Genomic DNA, 19,487 nt, shown 5'->3' with positions numbered 1-19,487 from the left:
AGCCTGCCCCTCTCTTTTGCTTTTGCCCTCCCCCTTGATAAAGCGAGGAGACCTCGGCCGTTTACCCGAGCGATAAAACGAGCGGCGTGACAGCAGGGCGGGCGGTTCAGGCGAAGAGCGATTTGCAGCCACCCGCGTCTTTCTTCCCCCGCCATCTGGGGTCACTGAAAGTGTGGCCTGTTTTCTAGAGAATTCCCCAGCGATGCAAGGCGCATCCCTGGCACAGGTGCGGTGGCACGACTCCTTGCAGACAGGGCTTGGTGCTTCTCGGAGTGGAATGAGCAGGATCAAATGCTCTGGTGAATTCTGTATGCCCTGTAACTTCTTGATCTCTTTCCATGTGTTTTCCTGTCTGGAGGAAAACTATCTGAATAGTACAATTGACATTCTCAAAAATGCAAGAATATCGGTTTCTACCTCTAAATGTCTTTTCAGTTGCATATATGATAAGGTCAGTGAGATATGTAGACTGTAAATACTTTTAGACCTCATCCAGTGATTGGCTTCCACTGGAAAGCAGCAGTGTCTGTGCTGTGCACTTTTTGCAGAGGATTTAACATTCCCCGTGCTGCTGCAGAAAGGATAAATATTAAGGGGAGGAGGGGCCTCTGTTAGTTTCACTCGGCCGCTTTCAACATCGCTGTGGCGAGGCAGACACCAGACAGCCGCCTTCCAGGGACCGCTTTCGTTGGCCGGCCGTGTGTGAACGGGGCCCCAGGCCAGAGCCGCCGGCCAGGACGCGGAGCCGGAGCCAAAGGCCCGGTCCCAGGTGCGGCCGGAGGAGCCAGGCGGCGGTCACAAGACGCTCGGGATAGCGTGCGGTTTACTGGGGCGTGGCGGTTTACTGGGGCGGTCAGCGCAGTCGGCCCAGAGCCAATCACTGCCCGTTTGCAACAGAGCAATACAAGAAGGAGCAGGCAAATTACCCTCCCAACCTCCCTACAGAGATTTTACTGTAAGCCGCAAACAAAATGCCTTTGTCCCCGCCCCCACGATCTTGACTGGCTGAAATGTTCTGCAAGTGGAGGAGAAAGAAGCTTGTTTTTTGTTTGTATCGGGGACTGGGAAGCGCCCTGTTTTTTTAAAGTGTGCCTCGCTGTGTATTTTCTCATGCAGCTCTGCTGAGTTGGTGGTCTTGCAGTGTTGCGTGGGTGTGTTACTGGGCGGACCGTCCTCTTGTTTCTCATTTCATTGTCATGTGGGTGGAATGGGGAATACTTGAAGATACTTGAGTTGCAGAGTGGGTAAAGTGTCAGTAAAATTTCATGCCAGTGACCGTAGGGGAAGCCTCAATAGGTGCAGTTTAAAGCCTCAGCCTTGTCATTAGCTAATTGTGAGTGGAAGTGCGTAGCAAGGTGGACACAGTTTGCCTTTTCCTGCCGGGGCTGGGTTAGGATTACTTTAGCCAGGGCTCCCTGGGCTATCAGACACTCCTCCATCATTGCCCCAGCTGCCCACGTGCTCCCAGTGTTCAGCGCTAAGAGATGCGCTTCTCTGATTGACTCAAGGTAGGGAAGCTGTAGGGTGTAGAATAGGCTCTTGAATTAGAAGAGAGAACACTCTTCAGCTGCAGTGCTCCTTTGAATGGGCGCAGGTGCCACTGTGATGATAACTCAAAATGGCATTTCCAGGTTGATGAGAAAATTTGAGAAAATATGCTTTAAAAATAATCATAACGCAAACTACTCAAATTCATAATAGTATTACTATGCAGTGACATGCCTGTCCATCTGTTGGTCGAAGTTCAGTTTTCGGACAGAGGGATGCAAGCTGTGTGGAGTAAAATGCACTCGCTCCACTGCACCCTCTGCATTCACGTTATCAAGACTTAATCATGAACTTTCCCAATCGAATGTTTGTTTCTGTAATGCTGGGATCCTGTTGTGACTTGATTCTGTCTCAAATCATTTGTGCTCTTTATTAAAAGGGGGCAGAGGGAGGCTGTGCCTTAGGATGGGACGTGGCTGTGGCGCGCTGGTGTGATTTGTGTGCCGTTGGAAAGAGCTTGAGGAATATCCGAGTGTGAGAAGTGTTTGCTCTGGAGAGCTGGACTGTGTTCATTTCAAACGCCTTCCAAATATGGCAGAGTGAAGAATGTGGGATCATGGGAACTCTGGGTATTCACTCTCACGAGACCAGTCAGATCATTTGACGCTCCTGGTGGTGATAGATCTGTACTAGCAAAGATGACCAGGGTTCTTCATTGCTGTGTACACTCCCTAGTCAGGTTCTCTGGGGGAAGGAACATAACTGAACATATAGCTAACAGCAATCTGATGCAAGCATCTGTTTTTGCTCTGTTGAATGAAAGAGAGCATAAATAGTCAAGAACAAAAAAAGTTTAAAAAAAAAAAAAAACAATTTTAATAAATTCCAGACAAGGGTACACAATATTTTCTATTCAAGTGCAGTTCACTTTTTTTTTCATATTTGTTTCCTGAATGCAAAAGGCGTAATTCACTCCAGGTGAAAAAAACCAGAACCGGGTAAACTTGAAGCACGACGCTTTCCTGAGTGACACTATCAAAAAGTCTGAAGATTCACGCGGGCTGAGATTTATCATAATCTTTCCACTGAGTATGATATATGGTGCCTGCAGTGTCAGGCTTCACAAGGCCTTTTCCAGCTCTGTGGCCGCCCCGGGCCTTGCAGTGTAGCTGACACACGAGCGCCTGTGGTTGGGAGGGCATGCGGGTGGATGGCTGTGAGGGTTCCTGACCTCATGCAGTTGTTGGCATGTGGGTTGTGCTTGGAGAGAATGTGTCATCCAGGAAAGGCATACAGTACAGTGGGACAGCCTAGAGTGCGTGTTGTTGTTGTTATGACTGCAAATTTGCAAGAGGCCCCATGAATGAGATCCACAGAAAAATTCTAGTTGGAAGTACCGATCCTTAGCAGCTCGGAGCAACTTATTTTACTTTGGTGTGTGAAATTATATCTTTTTTTTTATTCAGGAAATACTGTTTTATTTGTTCATTTAGCCTCAAATGTACTATTTTTCTGATACTGTTTAAATTTTGTGTTCTTTCTGTGATACGTGTGCTGATGATCGCATCGCTGATTCAGTTTGTACAGCTTTTACCCTGTAAAGTGGTTTGGTAATAGGAAAATTGTTAAAAATGAAAGATCTTGCCGCTGTTGTTGTAGTTGCTGTTGCTGCCATGGTTATTGGTATTATTATTTAATCTTCGGGCTCCTTTTTAATAGGAATTCAATTATCAATTAAAAAGAGGCATTTAGGTATACATTTCAAACAGAAACGGCAAAAGGTATGGGCTGTTTTTCATATGGGGAATCTAGGTCCCTCAGACAAATATGACTAATACCAGCAAATTAGCAGCCACCTTCATTTAATTCTTTTTTGCAAAGGAAGAGGAGGAATTCAGTAAAATGTAGGCTAGGAGCAGTGATTCACTCCTGTTGTTTTTCTGGGGGATACCTGAATAATGGGACCCAGTGTGCATTGCTGTTATCCTCCCTGATAATCTTTTTGCTCCTCCCCTCTGGACCGGTCATTAATCCAAGCAAGCTCTGTTTCTATGGAGACCAGCAGTCGTGTACAGTAAATGCCGTTGGTCAACATGGCCAGCTCCTGCTGTGAGGTCACGCCTCCACACTGACCGCTCCTGGAGGTAGAAAATACACTGAAGCTTTGCTTCTCAACTACAGCTTTCTCAGTCCTCCCACAGTGGCCTAGAGAGGGGGAGGTTTTTTTTCAGTTTAATTCCTGGATTTATGAATTTATCACATGTTCAGGTTGAAGAATCTTGGTGAATTCTCACTTCCCTTTTGATCAAATCCCTAGAAATGAGGAACATTGCACTTGGCGCGTGAGGATTTGGTCCTTTACGGTACAGGAAATAAAGTGCTCTGTCTGTGTTTTCCTCTGTTTGCCCTCAGGCGTGACCCACCTGGTGCTCCTGAGTTCTCCTGCCAGTAAACCTTGCTGTGCTCACTGCGTACAGTGCTCACACTGCACTACACAGAACATAGTGTGTTCTGTACTCTCAGTTTACAGTGTGACTGAGTGTGTGTGTGTGTGCGTGCACATGAGAATTAGGCTAGTATGTGGAAGAATGTGGAATAAAATGCATACAGTACAGTATGTGTCCCTGGGTGCGTCAGGCTGCAAACATGTGTATTAGTGAGGCCATGCTTATTTTGCGTGCGTGCGCACAGGTTCATTCATTTTTGGCATCTTGCAGCACTGTCCAGGACAGTATGATCTATGACAGCAAGAGGAGCTTCTCTAACCTCGTGTACAGCATGGATTAGATGCTCAGAACTGAAGGGCCTCAACCCATCTACAGCATAGATTAGAGCCACTCAGAACTAGAGGGTCCAAATCTGACTCCAGATTTTGGAGCAGATGGCTCGCGCACAGCCTGTGGCTCCAACCCTGGGCCCCACCCCTCCTCAATGTTGGGTGTCCTACGGCAAGAAGCGGCTGCCGCAGCCTTGATTAATACCATCGGTCGATCGGTGACATGCAAGGCATATGTTCCACCGGAAAACAAGATGGCTCGTTTTCAGGATGAAAAGCTCTAGTTACCATCTAGTTAGCTTCTGCAGTCACTGTCTCCAGGCATTTTTACTTATCAGAGCTGGTTCCTTCTGCATTTGTCATGGCTTTGAGGGCCTCGGATGCACGGCGCATTAAAAAAGTCCTGTGCGTCGCAAATTGAGTTTTAAAAATTCCAGCTGAGAAATGTCAGCACGCCTGCTTTGAAGAGCTGTGCTAAGTGGAGGTTTTGCTCTTTTAATTCTCATTAAATGGGCTGAAAAACGAATCGTCTATTTATTGCTGTTATCTCTGAGGCACTGTGAGCAGTAGCACTTGAGGATGTTCTACTTTGGTGGGTATTTTTAGAGTGACCGCATATTCTCTGGCGAGTTTTTTTTTTTTTCTTTTCTCTACCAAGAGAGAAGGACAATATTTATCATTGATATCTTTTCTTTTCCAAGAGAGGAGGACAATAGTTATCACTCTTGTCTGCTTCTGAAGTTCTACCAGTCACACACAGGGGGCTCCCGACCTCACACACTGAGGGATCTGCAGAAGAAGATGCTTCTAACAGATCAACAGTGCAGAAAAAATGGACGAAATATTTCCTTATCTTGAGATCAGATTTCAGATGACTTGCGAGTTGAGAGACACACTGTGGCACTATAATATCTCATGTCTTTTGAGTCTGTGCTCAGCAAGTTTATTTTTACTTTAACCACACCATGCCATCCACCTGCAGATCTATCCCACAATACACTGGGGCTGCACCATTTTGCTTTTTGGTCTATTAAGTTTCCATAGTAGTGTACGGGGAGATGTTCAGAGGCAGAGTGGGCTCTTGGCAGCTCTATTAATAGCCTGAGGTGACCTGTTTGTTTCTCTGTGTGACTCCTGGACTACTGGCCCTCAGTATAAACCTCGGCGCTAAGACACAGGCCAGCCTACGCTGCGCTGGTGACTTGGCTTTCCAAACACAAAGGGGGAAGGAGGAAATGAGAGTGAGGAACTTTTATCTATGCCTCATTTGCCTTAGCTTCCCTGTTCACTTCAGGATGTAAATGGCCAATTTGCCTGAACGATTACGAGAAAGCATGGGGAACGGCACAATCCTGGTGGAAGTGTGTGTGAAGGTGGACGGTCTGTGCGCGAAAGGTGTGAATGTGCAGTTGGAGGGTGAATGTCCAGTAATCTTTGGGTGGATGTCTTGGCCAATTCCATAGAAACATGCCACTGAATTGCCTAACTTCTCAAGAAATTCTCAAGGTTTCAGGGTTATGAAGGGAATTCCATTAATATCTTTTATCCACTTTGAGAGTATGTACAAATGTTTTGTATCCTGACATGTTTATTAACATATGAAATTGTGTCCGTTCAGACCCAGAAAGCCTATGCAGGTCCAAATTAGAGCATCATCCCATACAAAGTAATGCAGGTTACTTTCTCTGTTTCATATGTATGTGGGATAGTCATATTAGAGAAGGGCTGCAAAATTAATTTTCACCGTTTCTCTTGCTTTAATTCTGAAATGGGTGTATTGTAATACAGAAGGCATTATGGTTTAGTGGATGATGGAGTGGTTTACCTGGAATTAATTTGAAGAAGGTTTCCAAAGGTTTCAGATTTTTTTCACCTGTAATTTGGTTTAATTTGCTTAAGTTTCTGTTGAGCCAAAATTCTCAAACTCTTATCTTATATGTGACAAGATACAGCAGCCCTGGTAAAAAAGCTTGCAATTAGCTGCTGTAAAAACAAGGATATCCTTTTTTTCTTATTTTTGTTCATTTAGCTAAGGCTTGCTGTGAATTATTAGTGAGAATAAAAATGTATTTTCTGTTTTACTGGGAATAGAGAAGACTTACTGTAGCTTTGTTTTACATAATAAATATGTAGATGTCTTTCTGGCTCCTTGTTTCTGTCAGTTTTACAGTGCTGCGTCAAATTTGTAGTGTAATTTCACGGTACTCCAGTGCATGGAAGGTCTCGGCTGCCCGCTCGCACCCATGAATCTTCAGTACAGCTTTACTAGTCTCTGTCTTGAGCGGAAAAATGTCAATGTGGTTTTCGTATTTCATACAAGATTGCCGAGAAAGAAATGAATAATTATTGCGCCTGAAACATTGAAATGAACTACATTTTAGCACCACCATTTTCATGTTTTCATAGCGTGCCTCAAAATGAACTGGCTCTGACACCACACACTTAGAATGGAGTACCTCGGTGCAGAAGCCGCGATTCGTTGCTTGGAGACGACGCGCGGTCGCACCGCCAGCTTGGAGACAGTTATGTGGATTTATTGTGAACCCGCAGAGGAACGATGAACCCGAGCTGAGTTTAGCGATAAAAGAGCGAGGAGCGAGGAGGGAGAAACGCTTTGCACAATGGGTCACCGGGGGCCGCGTGGAGACCACACTACCGCTAACATGCTCGCCGTGACCGACATTCATAAGTCCCTGGCAGCCTAGCGCGGATATGTCATTGCTTCTTGTTTTGTTGGTAGACGCCACACACAAATCCCGTACGTTGTTGAGTCGTTAGTTAGCACCTCGCACAAATACCTCATAGCCTGTCACCTTATTAGTGGCAGGCCTGCGATGGATATAGCCTACCGAGCATGGTGTCTAACATGTGTGCACTGCCTGGATGGGTGAACAGTATGCAGGAGGTGTGTGCGTATGTGTATGAGTGCGTGTGTGTGCGTGCGCGCGCGTGTACTTGTATGTGTCACTGTTTGTACTGTATATGTGTCACTGATGGTTGCTTTGTGTGTTTATGTGGCCATCTTAATTATCATATGCTTTCTGTCTGTGTTTTTCACTACTGAATGGATGGGTTTTGTTTTCCTAGCAGCCCTCGCTCTTGCCATCCCCACGCACTCTCGCTCTTTCTCTCGCTCCTTCTTTCACGCTGTCCCCCTCCCTCACTTTTTTCTGACTCTCTCTCCCCTCCCTGTCCACTGCTTTTGTAGGCATGTTTGTATACATGTCGCCCATGTACATGTATATATGCACGCATGTTTGTCTGCGTCCCCGTGTTTAATTAAACATCGACTGTGTTCAATAGAGTCGATGATGGGAGTGATGACATGCTGGTGGAGAATTGGGTAGGAAGCATCAAGGGAAGCGGTTGCCAGGAGAGATGGAAGCTTACCTGAAACCTGCCATCACTCAGGAAAACAGACACAGGTGGAAACAAACATGTTTTCAGCCTGTCATTCTCCCAGGGACAGCTTTCCTTTGCCAACTCTAAAAATAATTTCGATGTTATTCCGTGGTCATAATCCATCTGTGCCATCAGATTAAATGTAAAAATGTTTACCTGTGTCCTGTTCTCCCACAGTAGGCTTTTCACAGAAGTTAAGCCTCTGCTTAAAATCTTCTCAGATCTCATTAACGTTTTCTCATCCCGGGCAGTGGATAGATAGTACAGGGGACTGGTATGTTAATCCACCTTTGATCAGAACAGGCTTTATTCTCACACAACACAGTGTTAGAACAGCAGCCTTCAGAGACCCTTGTACGAATATCAGTGAATACTTCTAAACATGCAAAACAGAAAAAAAGCATTTAAGTCGAGCACTGCACTTTTTGAGAGTTCGCCAGGTCCCGTGTCTGTGGCTGTCTGTCTCTTTGCCCATATATCCTGTTTGATTTCCGCTCTCTTCCCAGACCAGGTCAGAGCTTTCTTTGGCTTGGTCCATCTGGAGCCGAATGCTAATGTGTCCTTGAGCCTTTTGAATTCTGGTCAGGCTGGAACAAGCAAGAACAGGGGTGTTAATACATCCTGCCTGGCTACATCTCTGAACACAAATGTATAACAAAAGATATCGTCTTCTCATACATGATGGTCTTTTGCTGACATTGACATTTTTTTGCTACAGGAAAAATCAAGACTGGCATTTAACGAGTAATATTTGTATTAATCCTCAAAAAAACCTTCAATTTGAAAGGTGCTGATAGGTGGTCATTCAAATTTATTAATAATAAATAGTTATGTGGAGAATACATTTTTATTTTTACATGGGTTTATTATTGCACTATTCTAGTTCTTATGGAATTGGTTTGGATTTGATCCATTTCTTGGAAACCACTATGCGTTACCTGGAAATGCCTTATCTGATTTCAGCCTTGATTTGGTATTGCGTCTTGAGGCTAGTGCTCTGAGGACATCTGAGTGCATCTGCTTTTAGAGGGATTTTCAAGACGCAGATGAGGCTGGCACATTGTATTCACAGTATGAGTGAAAGAGGACACCTACTGTTAGGTTGTTTAGGGTAAACCCATGCACAGGTAACTTTCTGGAAATCTCTGAGGAGATTATAAAATAAATGACAGGGACGGGGAGCGATCAAGAAAGAAATCGAGAGAGAGAATGGTAGATGTGGCTACTAATTTACAAAATACCATAGACCCTACCTTTTTGATTTTCTTCTTATTAAATACAAAATGACTTCTTAGTGTTGCTATGACTTTTGGCAGACTGTACAAGATGGTGCACCGCTTCAGCATCCCAATGTAAGGATTTTACTGGTAACTCAGTAACTATCCAATCAAAAACTTCACTGTCATGTGACTCGTGCCACTGCGTGCTTCAGTTACCTTCAGTTTGTCTCAGGAAAGCAGTGGGAACCCACGGGTGATTGCATGTGCTTGTGAGCATTTGTATTGCCCAAGCTGCCATGAAGAGATGGTAATATCGGGCAGAATCCCCCATAGACCTGAACATGGGCCCAAAGGCTCTTCCCCAGAGCTTTTCCTTTACCAGTATTAGTGCAACAAATCACAGATGATTAATCCCTTCCAGATTCTCCTTTTTATTATTGGACCCAATTCTGTTTGTTTACCCATCCTTTTAAGCAGCCCGTGGTTTTCTGTGTGCTTTCTGGGCCAGCTTACACCTTTGACGTTTAGAGTAATGGATGGAGAAAAGCTAAATATTTGCATTAGTGGAGCTTGTGCTGACAGCCCTCTGTGGAGATGTTAACATTGTTATTGGCTGGGAGTGGTGCAGTCCAAGCAAAGAACATGAACTGTGCTGCTTGGTCGAAGCCAGACTTTCAGACTGTCGAATAACTCGTATGCATTCAAGTCAAAATATGTATTAGGCTATAAAGATAAGATTCAGATTGAGAGTTGAGACGCTAAAAGCAGTATTGTAATATATAATCATGGTCTTATTTCTCCGCCTTAGTGTCTGTCCGAAAGTCCTCCATGTTGACCATCTTGACTGGAGGCAACCCTAGGTTTGTGTTGCAGTGATGGTGAGAGGACACGGGGGAAGTGTTGGAAAGGAAATAACCTCTTTACTTAACCCGAATGAGCGCAATGCCAGGGGCCAGCGTCCTGCTCACTGTTGCATTTGACAGACGGAGAAAGTGCTGCAACGTAACTGGGCCACGACCTTGGCTGACCCCTGACCTGAGGTCGCCGTAGGTGACGGTAAGGCGGAGGAAACGAGGCTGGGTCTCTTTCCTTTTGGTGTCGGTGCCCCTGCGCAGAAAGGAAGGACACTGCACATCTGTTCCTCGTCCTGCGGCGAAGCGCGGTTTCTCACGATTTCAGCTGTCTGGCCCGCGCCGAGGGGAGAGTCGTGTTCTCCGCTCTCGGCGGATAAAACGCGGCAGTTGTGCGTGATCCTGATCGCTGTCGACAAAGAATCAAGCTGCGTTTTGTGTTATGTGCCCGGAAGCTTCCCATGTCTGCTTTGTAGATTTCTTCATCTGATTAGCAATTGGCTAGCTTCGCAAAACCCTACACGAGGGAGAAAAATTATTTTGTGTAGGCTAAACTTTGAAATGACAATCTGTCTGGTTTCCTCCCAGCGTTGTTTGCTGCCCGCCCCCTGCACAGTGATGTAAGAGGCTGTGAATAGTGTTCTCTTGTTTGCACTGTACATGGTAGTATTTATTAAAGACAGCAGGCTGCCTACGGTACTTGACTCAGATACAGATACAGACAACGGTACAAAGAGAGGAAGACGGCAGGGCGTTGTTGGCTGCTTGATTGCAGTGGAATCATTGCTAATCAACTCTGGACCTCATCCCTTATCTGTTTGACTGTTGGTATATGCATGGTTTAAAGGGCATCTATGTACTTCTCGGGAGACAGAAACATTTTAGTGCTTAAATGTTGATAGTCTTCATGTGTGTACATCATCACATTTTCTGGGAAAAAGCCTGTACTTGGAAATGAAACGTAGTGCTTTTTTTTCCCTTTCAGCCCTCACAGGGAATATTTGTAAAGGCTTGATGCATCCAACCAAACATTCTACCATAGTTCTGTTTCCTCGTAGAATCATCCAAAATTTATGAGCTATAACTGCAGCTGTGTAGGAATAAAGCTGCAGGAAGATGGACGCACAGCACGGCATATATGATTCATGAGGGCTGTCCAGTACCGAGGCCTCATATCTGTGTATGTTTGTCTTGAAAGAGAGTGCTAGATAGCTCACTGCGGCCCCACCCTCGCTCGCCCGCTGTCTCCTCCGCTGTCTTTCTCTCTGTCTCTGTGGCGTCGAGCGACGCCGCCGGTCCCGCGCAGCCTCGCAGCTGTGTTTGGCGTGAGCGGACCGCCCTCCGCGGCCGGCGGCCTCCGCACATCTGCGCTCCGGCAGCGCCGCAGGACGCGGCCCCCGCACATCTGCAGGGGAGCTCCGCCTCTCTCGCCCAATCTGCCAGAGGGATCGAATCCGGGGTGGGTGGCGGCGGCCCGTCAGGCCGCTCCCCCTGCTGGGCGGGGGTTTCTCCACAGCCCCCGTTGCGACACGATCGGCTCTCCAGTTATGAATCGCACACGGGATTGTGGGTGAAGCCGCCTTGTTAATGCACTCGAGTGCGTTTTAAAGTGTGCGGCATTTTTCCGGTCGGCTCCTTTATGTCCTCCCAGCTGGAGGTGGCCTCTGAATGCCTTTGCTCTAATCGATGTCATTTGTCTCTGAGCTGAGATATAGATGCGGTTTATTTTTCCTAATCTGTCCCAGGGTTGCTTTTTTAATGATTTCCCAAACCGAATGCCGTACCTTCACCTCTCCCCAAGTGCTCGCTTTGGCATCCTGAATTTGACAGCCTTGAGAAATGTTGTGATATTTCTTCATCCCGAGGGGCGTGAGAGGAGGGTGAAGATGGGGAGAGTGGGAAAGATAAAGAAAAAGAGGGAGAGGGAGAAGGGGAGGGATAGAAAATACAGTGAGAAGTGAGAACATGATCATGGAAGACATCCTACACTTCTGCTGTTCAGGAAAGGGGGAACAGAAAATCCAGAGCATTCTCAGTTGTCGCTTGACCCACTGCCAGGGCCAGGATCACCCGCCACTTGCCGTCTCTGGCCTGCTGAAGAAAATTCTCTTCTCTGGTGACTGACCTCTGCGGGGCTTTCTAGAGCGTGAAGCTCAGTTTATTGAGTCTTAGCACTTGATATTCAAATATTCCATGGTTGAATGTTCAAATCGAACCACATTTTTCCACCTGAAGTGCTGTATGATACTTCAAACCCTTCTGCACAAATAGGCGACGACAGAGATCGGCATGCACTCACACCCACTCACAGGAAAGTGATTGACTCTTAAAGAACCGTCTAGTTTGTTATTCACGGCCCTTAGGTGCCTGAATATTGAGCAATAGAACAGTTTTTCTTAATTTATGGCTTATTTAACCATATCATTCAGTGTTGTCAAATTATTGATTAAGAATACTGTGGTGGAGTTATCAAAACTGTCATATATTTGGTCCCATTTCCCAGTTCGGAATGCAATTTCATTTGCTGTTTAGCAATGAAAAATGGGGGTATGAAGTCAGATTAGTCAGGGCATTTGGTTATTGAGCAGCAAGGTTCTCAATGTCCAAGCGAGGGTTTTCTGTATGGAAGCCACAGCCTTGAAGCATTATGGAAATTTAGATTTTCCAAAGCGGAATATTTTCCCTGCTTCAAAATGTAGGTCAGTGAAAAGTAATCTGGTTTTGTAAATGAACATTTAATTTGATAAACTTGTAGTCTCTCCAGTAAGGCAAAGTAGACTTGTCTTACAACTAATCCAATCTAAATAGTCGGTTTGTAATTATGCGGAGCCTGATGTTAGCCTGATGTAAAAAATTATCTCTTGATTGGGGTAATAATTGCAAATGCATCTATGTGTAACAACTTCTTTTTGAAGTCACCCTTAGGGCGAATTATACATTGTTTTAAATTGTTTATATTGAATGGTATCTTTGCAGCAAGAGATTTAACTCTAGAAATTAATGCTTTCCCATGAAACTAATATGACCCTGGTCTCAGACTAATATTATTGGTGAAAATGAATCATTTTGGTAATGTTGTCAGAAAGCCCTTTTGATCTGTTGCTCTCTTAATTAATAAATTAATCATTCAGACTTAACTCCAAACTGTTATGAAAGGAATTTTCCTTTTCAGAGTGTTTTAAATAAAAGCAAAGTAAAATGATAAAAGACAGCAGGAAATGACGTTTAAAAACAAGCATTAAAAACTATTAAATATCAAAAGGAGGAATGTTTAAGCACAGCCCTGTCAATTAACAGATAGATGTATTGATGTCTAAAATTAGATTGTAAGCAGAGCAGGCAAGTTGTATCAAGTGATATGTTTCACGAGAGGATTTCAGATCACTGAGGAACTTTTCATGTCCTTTTGTGTTCTTCATATTCGGTCTCCATCTACTGATCCGACCTTGGCATCTTTCACATAAGCGATGAGTGAAAGCCTGGAATCATGGGTAATTATGCACCAGACCACTAATGATCCTTACAGCATCTGGTACACCTGGCTTTGTGCCCACGAACGATCACAGTACGCATCGGCTTCTCTCCCGAATACCCACGCTCAAATTTGATTTTCCACCTTTGAGGTTGTCAGAATGCTAAATCTGACCCTGCCGCCAGGCTGCTCGAGTATGTGCCCTGCACTCATCCCTGAAAGGCCAGCGTGTGGAGATCTCTGGGCCAGAGTACCTTTAGAAATCTACTTTTTCCTTGTGCCCCTGTGCAAAAATGGCCTTCCCTTTTCCCCAGAGCGCGGCAGTGATCATGCGGGAGCCTTGCGCCTGCCCTTCTCCGCCTGCTCGAGGCCTGTCACTGGCTCTCACTTTTGTTCCCATTCATTTCACGTATCGGTGCAAATAAAAATGCCTTTGAAGATCTGTCAGAAAATGACTGAAGTCTTCTCCAGAGAGGCGGTAGCTCTTTATTTTCCCTTTGAAAGGCAACCCCTTTCAACTTGCGACCTGCTCGGTCTGTTCTGCCTAAATGTAATGGGTGGGTTAGGCAAGGTGATCTTTGAGGGGGGAGAAAAATTCATTGGTAGCATATCAGTTTCCTTTGAAAGGCACAATGTTCTCCCCTCGTGTTACACTGTCCTTGAGTTACTAAATATAAGTCTTGGAAATACAATTTATATATGAACTGCTTGTTTTTAGCTTAAGGGAAATATTGCTTAAGAAACTATAATCTGTCATTCTTGAAATGACATATTTATAATAAACATGTATTTGGATTTATTGTACCTAAATCTGTATCCCTTTATGTATGTGTATTAGACTTTGTATTAAGTGATATTTCTTTCTCAAGCTGAAGTCTAAGGGCACTCTTGCTTGACTGTGTTTCCGCAGGTGTAGAGGTCCGTGACGCGCACACACCACCCGCCAAGATGGTGGCCCTGTCGCTGAAGATCTGCGTGCGGCAGTGCAATGTGGTGAAGACCATGCAGTTCGAGCCCTCCACTGCCGTCTACGACGCATGTCGGATCATTCGGGAGAGGGTCCAAGAGGCCCAGACAGGGCAGGGTGAGAGCATGCTCCAATTATCTACTGAAATCTGTTTGGAGAACATCCAGGGATTCTCAATGAGAAGGGGAGAACTCCAGTGAAGGTGTTTATTTGTACATTTATAAATCTGTCTGCTGTCTAGTCAGTGCCATGTGGTTGACGTGTTATTTGTATGTTTGGAAAGGCATTTTTCAGATATGTACTGACCTTTTCAGGAAAACCTAATTAACATTTCCAGCTCCAATCAGATGTACATTGCTGACATTTAGACATTTAACAATCACTCTTTTCCAGGGTCACTTACAAGCATTTTTAGGCAACAGACTACTGTTACCTCATCATTCAGCTCACAACTGATAGCAACCATAATTGCGTAACTTAGTAGTAAAAATTAATTCTGCAACATCAAGTTAAGTGCCATAGGGTCGCCACATTCTAAAGCATGTGACCAACTGGGAATTAACACTTCATTATGATCCATATCCTTGTGGTAATATGCCACTAGGGTGAATTATGGGTTTATATGCCATAGGGTTAATTATGACCTTAATAAAAGATACTTGTTTTCCTATAACTTGAATAGGAATAACAGTAAACATGGACTGGATGTATAACAAAAAAAGCTTCAAGTGCACCAGTAGCTGGATGGTACACTGCCCTTGGATGGATTCAATATGTTCTTTGTGGTTTACGGTTTAAACATACACACACATAAACAAAACAACTGCAGATTGACATTAGTCAAAAAAAGTTGTTCTGGCCATAGACAAATCAACACAGTCATGTTTTGCACAGTTTATTCTTGATGAACTTGTGGGAGTTCTTAAAAAGGCTTTTATGAATTGTTTAAGCAGAAAGTTGCACTAGGCAATGCTTCTAAGGAATGCAACAGATTAATGTTCAACCAACCAGTGAAACTTCCTTCTGTGCCATGGCAGGAAAAGATGGGGCAGTTGGTATTCTGCTGTGTGCCATTCCCTGTGCCTCAGTTTCAATTTCAGATTTGTGGACCTAGAGATGAACTTCTCTTTAAACACTGTTGTGCTGGTACAGCTCGGAAAGGTGTTATGCAACAAAGGTTTAGGGGCACAACGCAACTAGCAAGAAAAACTTTACAAATGTTCTGAAAATAGCAAACCGATATACTTGCCTGTTCCAGCCAACTCTGTCGTGCGGAAAGATGCTTCTTTTCACACAGACAAGTTCACACCAGGCATCATCTAGCAGTGGCAGAGGGTACTGTTAAAAATAGACCATGATTAAATTCAATCACATTTAATTCTATTTTCTTTTTATTCATTTTATGCAGGCAAGAGAAAGGGTGTGAAATGCTGTCTCTAGCTATAGTAGATTCTAGAAGGAGACTGAAAATTTAGTGCTTCAAGTAGCAATTGGGTTTGAGTATTTTATTTTAGATGTAGCATAGGTGGGGCTACTAAAGCCATGACAAATGTTCAGCATTAGATGTATATGTTGAAGCACTATGATGAAAGTGTAAACTTGGTCATCTTTAAGCCAGCAGACTTAGCTTTCCTTTCTGAACTCCATGTGTAAAAGATTACTTGGGCCTCCCTGGTGACCGATCTGTCCTCTGTTCTCAGTATTGTGTACATACTGTACTGTATGTGATTTTTTTGAACTCATGTATTCATGCATTAAAGAGCATAGAGGATGTAGAAAGACTCCAAGTCATCAAATGTGCGCTAGCATTTTGTGTTTACTTGCTAGCATGGTGTGGTGTTTACTTTAAAGTAAAGTTTCAAAATTCTTATTTCTTGTCGAGAGAGGTGCAGGGGGAAAGCTTCACATGCCTGACTGTGGCTAATGCTGAATTCTGTAAAAAGGTGCGGTGAGGTTTTTAATAATGCTTAAACCAGGCAGAACAGTAGATATAACTGCATTTAGGTGCTCTGACTGTAGTCAGAAAAATACTGAAGTCAAACATTTGACACATATTGTCTAGTGGAATGGTATCTGCCATTGTCAGATGTGTGTTTTCCCCTTTGTAGAGTGTCTGTATTTTTTTTTTTAGTCAGGGGACTTTGTAGTTCTCTGAGACATGAAATCAGATTTTTTTGCATGCTGAATGGATTTGCATACATTTCATACTAGCTGTCTTGCTGGGATGCAGTGAAATTGTCCTCATTAATGTGAGAAAAAACCTTGAAATGGTCCCTTCGGCCTTGAATAAGAATCAAAGTCATATCAAGGTTGAAGTGTCTCCTGACTTAAAGTACTGTTTTTGTTCCTTTGTAAATTAGTATGTGCAGGGAATGTGTGCTCAGATGGAAATTGTTGCTATAAAAAATGATAACAGCCAGGTAACTGGTGTAAAACTGCAGGATCCTGGGAAGGCTTCAGGTGCAGATTTTTTGATGGTCTTAAAAATATTTGAGGATCACAAATTGGCCTCAATGGTGGTGACTTATTTTCTCTTTCCCAACAGTGGCCTCATTTTAACCACAAAACCTGTTCTCTTTCAGCCTCAGACTACGGACTGTTCCTCTCTGATGAAGATCCCAGGAAAGGAATATGGCTGGAATCTGGGAGAACTCTGGATTACTATATGCTCCGGAATGGGGTAAAGCATAACAATGCCTCTGGTTTGCTATCTGCTCCTGAAGTCCTGACTGAATTAGAAGTGTTACTGTAATGCTTGACTCCTGTGTGAACCAGAATTGTTGTTATTGTTATGGATAGATATGCTTATGGAGGCAGTGACACATGACCCCCTGCCTGTTGTAGTCCTGTAAATGGTGGTGCGTGGCTGTGAGATTCGGCAAATGTCCATCTGAATAGATTTCCCTCAACTGCACGCACGCACGTACGCTAGCACGCATGTACACATGTCTCCTCACAATGGCACATATGTGTCGGGGTATCTGGGCTGTGTCCTATAGCATTACTGAGGAGGAACATTTGAAGCCTTCAGAAATAATGGCCGTTATTTGGAAGTAAATTTTTCTCATGCTGCTGTACGTGTGAGGAGACGTGATGGGGAATGGCTAATCTCTTTCATGTGAGGAGAGACTTTCTTGCATCCTGACAGGCTTGAAGTGTTGTAAGTGTGCTGTGCTACTCTCCGTGTCTCTCAGGACATTCTGGAATACAAGAAAAAGCAGAGGCCGCAGAAGATTAAAATGATGGACTGCGCCATTAAAACCATCATGGTGGATGACTCCAAAACTGTGGGAGAGCTGCTTGTAACCATATGCAGTAGAATAGGTAACCCTCCCATTCCCCTTTTTTTAAAGAGTTCTATCTCAAAATGATAAACTTTATCAAAGGCACAAATGACACAAATAAATCCTACTGTATGTATGCACGATATACAGTATAAGCAATAAATATTTATTTATAATGTATAATATAGGGCCATTTATAAACATCAAAACATCCGCATTTGGCCCAACTCATTGTGGTTCCTCTCAATCCTGTCCTTGGCTTTAATTTTTCACACAAAAAGGCTAAGTCAGATGCGCCTCTACATTGGTGATCTAGCCAAATGTGTGCTGCATTAAAATGACCTGATTCCTCAAGGTATAGCTAATATGAAGCTATTTCAACATGCAGGCTCTGTTACTGTAGTCACACTGCATCTTTTCCACTGCCTGCCACCAGGAGTCCCGCATTTCAGTGATTCTGGGCAAGGGAAGAGATACCTGCCAGATATGTCCCAGCACGGATATTTGTATGCAGACATCTGGTTGGTTTCTCCTCCCCTGAAATCTCCCTCCCGGTGTTCTGGCTGCTCTCCAGTTTCGGCTGTCTTATTGGCCCTGCAGGGAGCCGGGGCAGAGTGTTCAGTCATACGTGTCACGGCTGACTGTCAGGAATCAGATGGCTCTATCACTGCGTGCTCTCCTTCCTCTTTCTCTCCTTCCTGCCATCTCTGTCCCTCTTGTTCATGTTTTCTTTCTCTATCTTTCCCTCCCTCTCCTACCATCAATCTAATCCTGTCTCCCTCCCTTTTCACCCTCCTTTTGTCCCTTCTTGCTTTTCTCCCTTGTCCACCCGCCTCTGTCTCCCTCCCAGGAATTACCAATTATGAGGAGTACTCCCTGATCCAGGAGCTTCCTGAGGAGAAGAAGGAGGATAGCACAGGGACACTAAAGAAGGACAGGACCTTGCTGAGAGATGAGAGGAAGATGGAGAAACTGAAGGCCAAACTTCACACAGACGATGACTGTGAGTTTAAATGACTATGTATGCATCTACACCCCATTCCTGAAGGGGCTGTCAGTGCCTGTATGCCTTTTCAAACCTGTGCAAGAGGGCCACAGTGCCTGTGTGGATTTCAAACTTGTTCGGGAGGGCCACAGTACCTTCCCTGTCTGAACATCAAGTGCTACTGGCTCGCATAGAACTAATGAACCAGACGATTCATTCCCTGCCCATGGCCATGGTCTGGTTTAATTCTAGACCAAGGGGTGCCCTGTGTCTGATGTTACTGTTGTGGCCATGGTTGTTGGGTCCAGTTTTATTTTCCTCACCCAAGTTTCCATTTCCCATCAATCTCAGCTCTGTTTTGGGCCAGTAGCCAGCCAACAGCCAATGTCTGAACAACGCATCTGTGGCATTGTGCCACAACAGATGTTTATTTATATATATTTTTATTTATGGATCTCTGTGCTCTTCAAAGTCAGCCAGTTATGTAAAAACTGGTCTGTTATCCCATAGGAAAATGATAAGCCTCATTTTGTTCCCGAACACGTCTCCTGTCTGTTCTGGCCCCACGATGGTGGAATGACCTCCCCGTGGAGGTCAGAACAGCTGAGACACTGACCCACTTCAAGCGACGACTGAAGACTCACCTCTTCAGGCTGCACCTCTCCCCATCCCTCCCTACTTCCCTGTAAATTACTGTAAGCTTAGGGTTGTAACTAGGTAGCTGTTTTGTAGGTGACTAAGTTAATGCACCTGTCTTAACTACTGCTTGTATTTTTGCATAGACTGCGTTGTTGCTGTTCTCGTTTGTGTTAGTGTTAAACAGTTTAACCTTCAGGGTCCAAGTTGAACTATGCGGTTGTTCCCTGCACTTGGACCGGTACTTCTCTCTAGGGTTTTCATCATACTTGTTCCTGGTTATGATTATACACTTTGTTGTACGTCGCTCTGGATAAGAGCATCTGCCAAATGCCTGTAATGTAATGTAATGTTTGTTTCCATGTGGCTGTCTGTGGCAAGTGCATGCAAAATAAGGGTTGCTTTG

At 44.4% G+C, this 19,487-nt stretch overlaps 1 protein-coding gene across 4 annotated transcripts in view; it reads left to right on the top strand.

Annotated features, from left to right (window-relative positions):
• LOC135255511 (talin-2) overlaps positions 1-19,487 on the top strand; it is a 114,272-nt gene that overhangs the window by 34,530 nt on the left and 60,255 nt on the right. For all 4 annotated transcript variants that reach the window (XM_064336778.1, XM_064336777.1, XM_064336780.1 and 1 more), the window contains exons 3-6: positions 14,120-14,293; positions 16,759-16,856; positions 17,371-17,500; positions 18,311-18,463. In XM_064336778.1, the coding sequence (XP_064192848.1) occupies positions 14,158-14,293; positions 16,759-16,856; positions 17,371-17,500; positions 18,311-18,463 (517 nt within the window). In that variant the 5' untranslated portion in view covers positions 14,120-14,157. The remainder of the gene's footprint in view (positions 1-14,119; positions 14,294-16,758; positions 16,857-17,370; positions 17,501-18,310; positions 18,464-19,487) is intronic.

This window comes from Anguilla rostrata, chromosome 5 (assembly GCF_018555375.3).
Source record: "Anguilla rostrata isolate EN2019 chromosome 5, ASM1855537v3, whole genome shotgun sequence".
In the NCBI taxonomy this organism is placed as follows: Eukaryota; Metazoa; Chordata; class Actinopteri; order Anguilliformes; family Anguillidae; genus Anguilla; species Anguilla rostrata.
The sequence above is the reverse complement of the archived record's forward strand: the minus strand, read 5'-3'. Positions and strand labels throughout refer to the sequence as shown.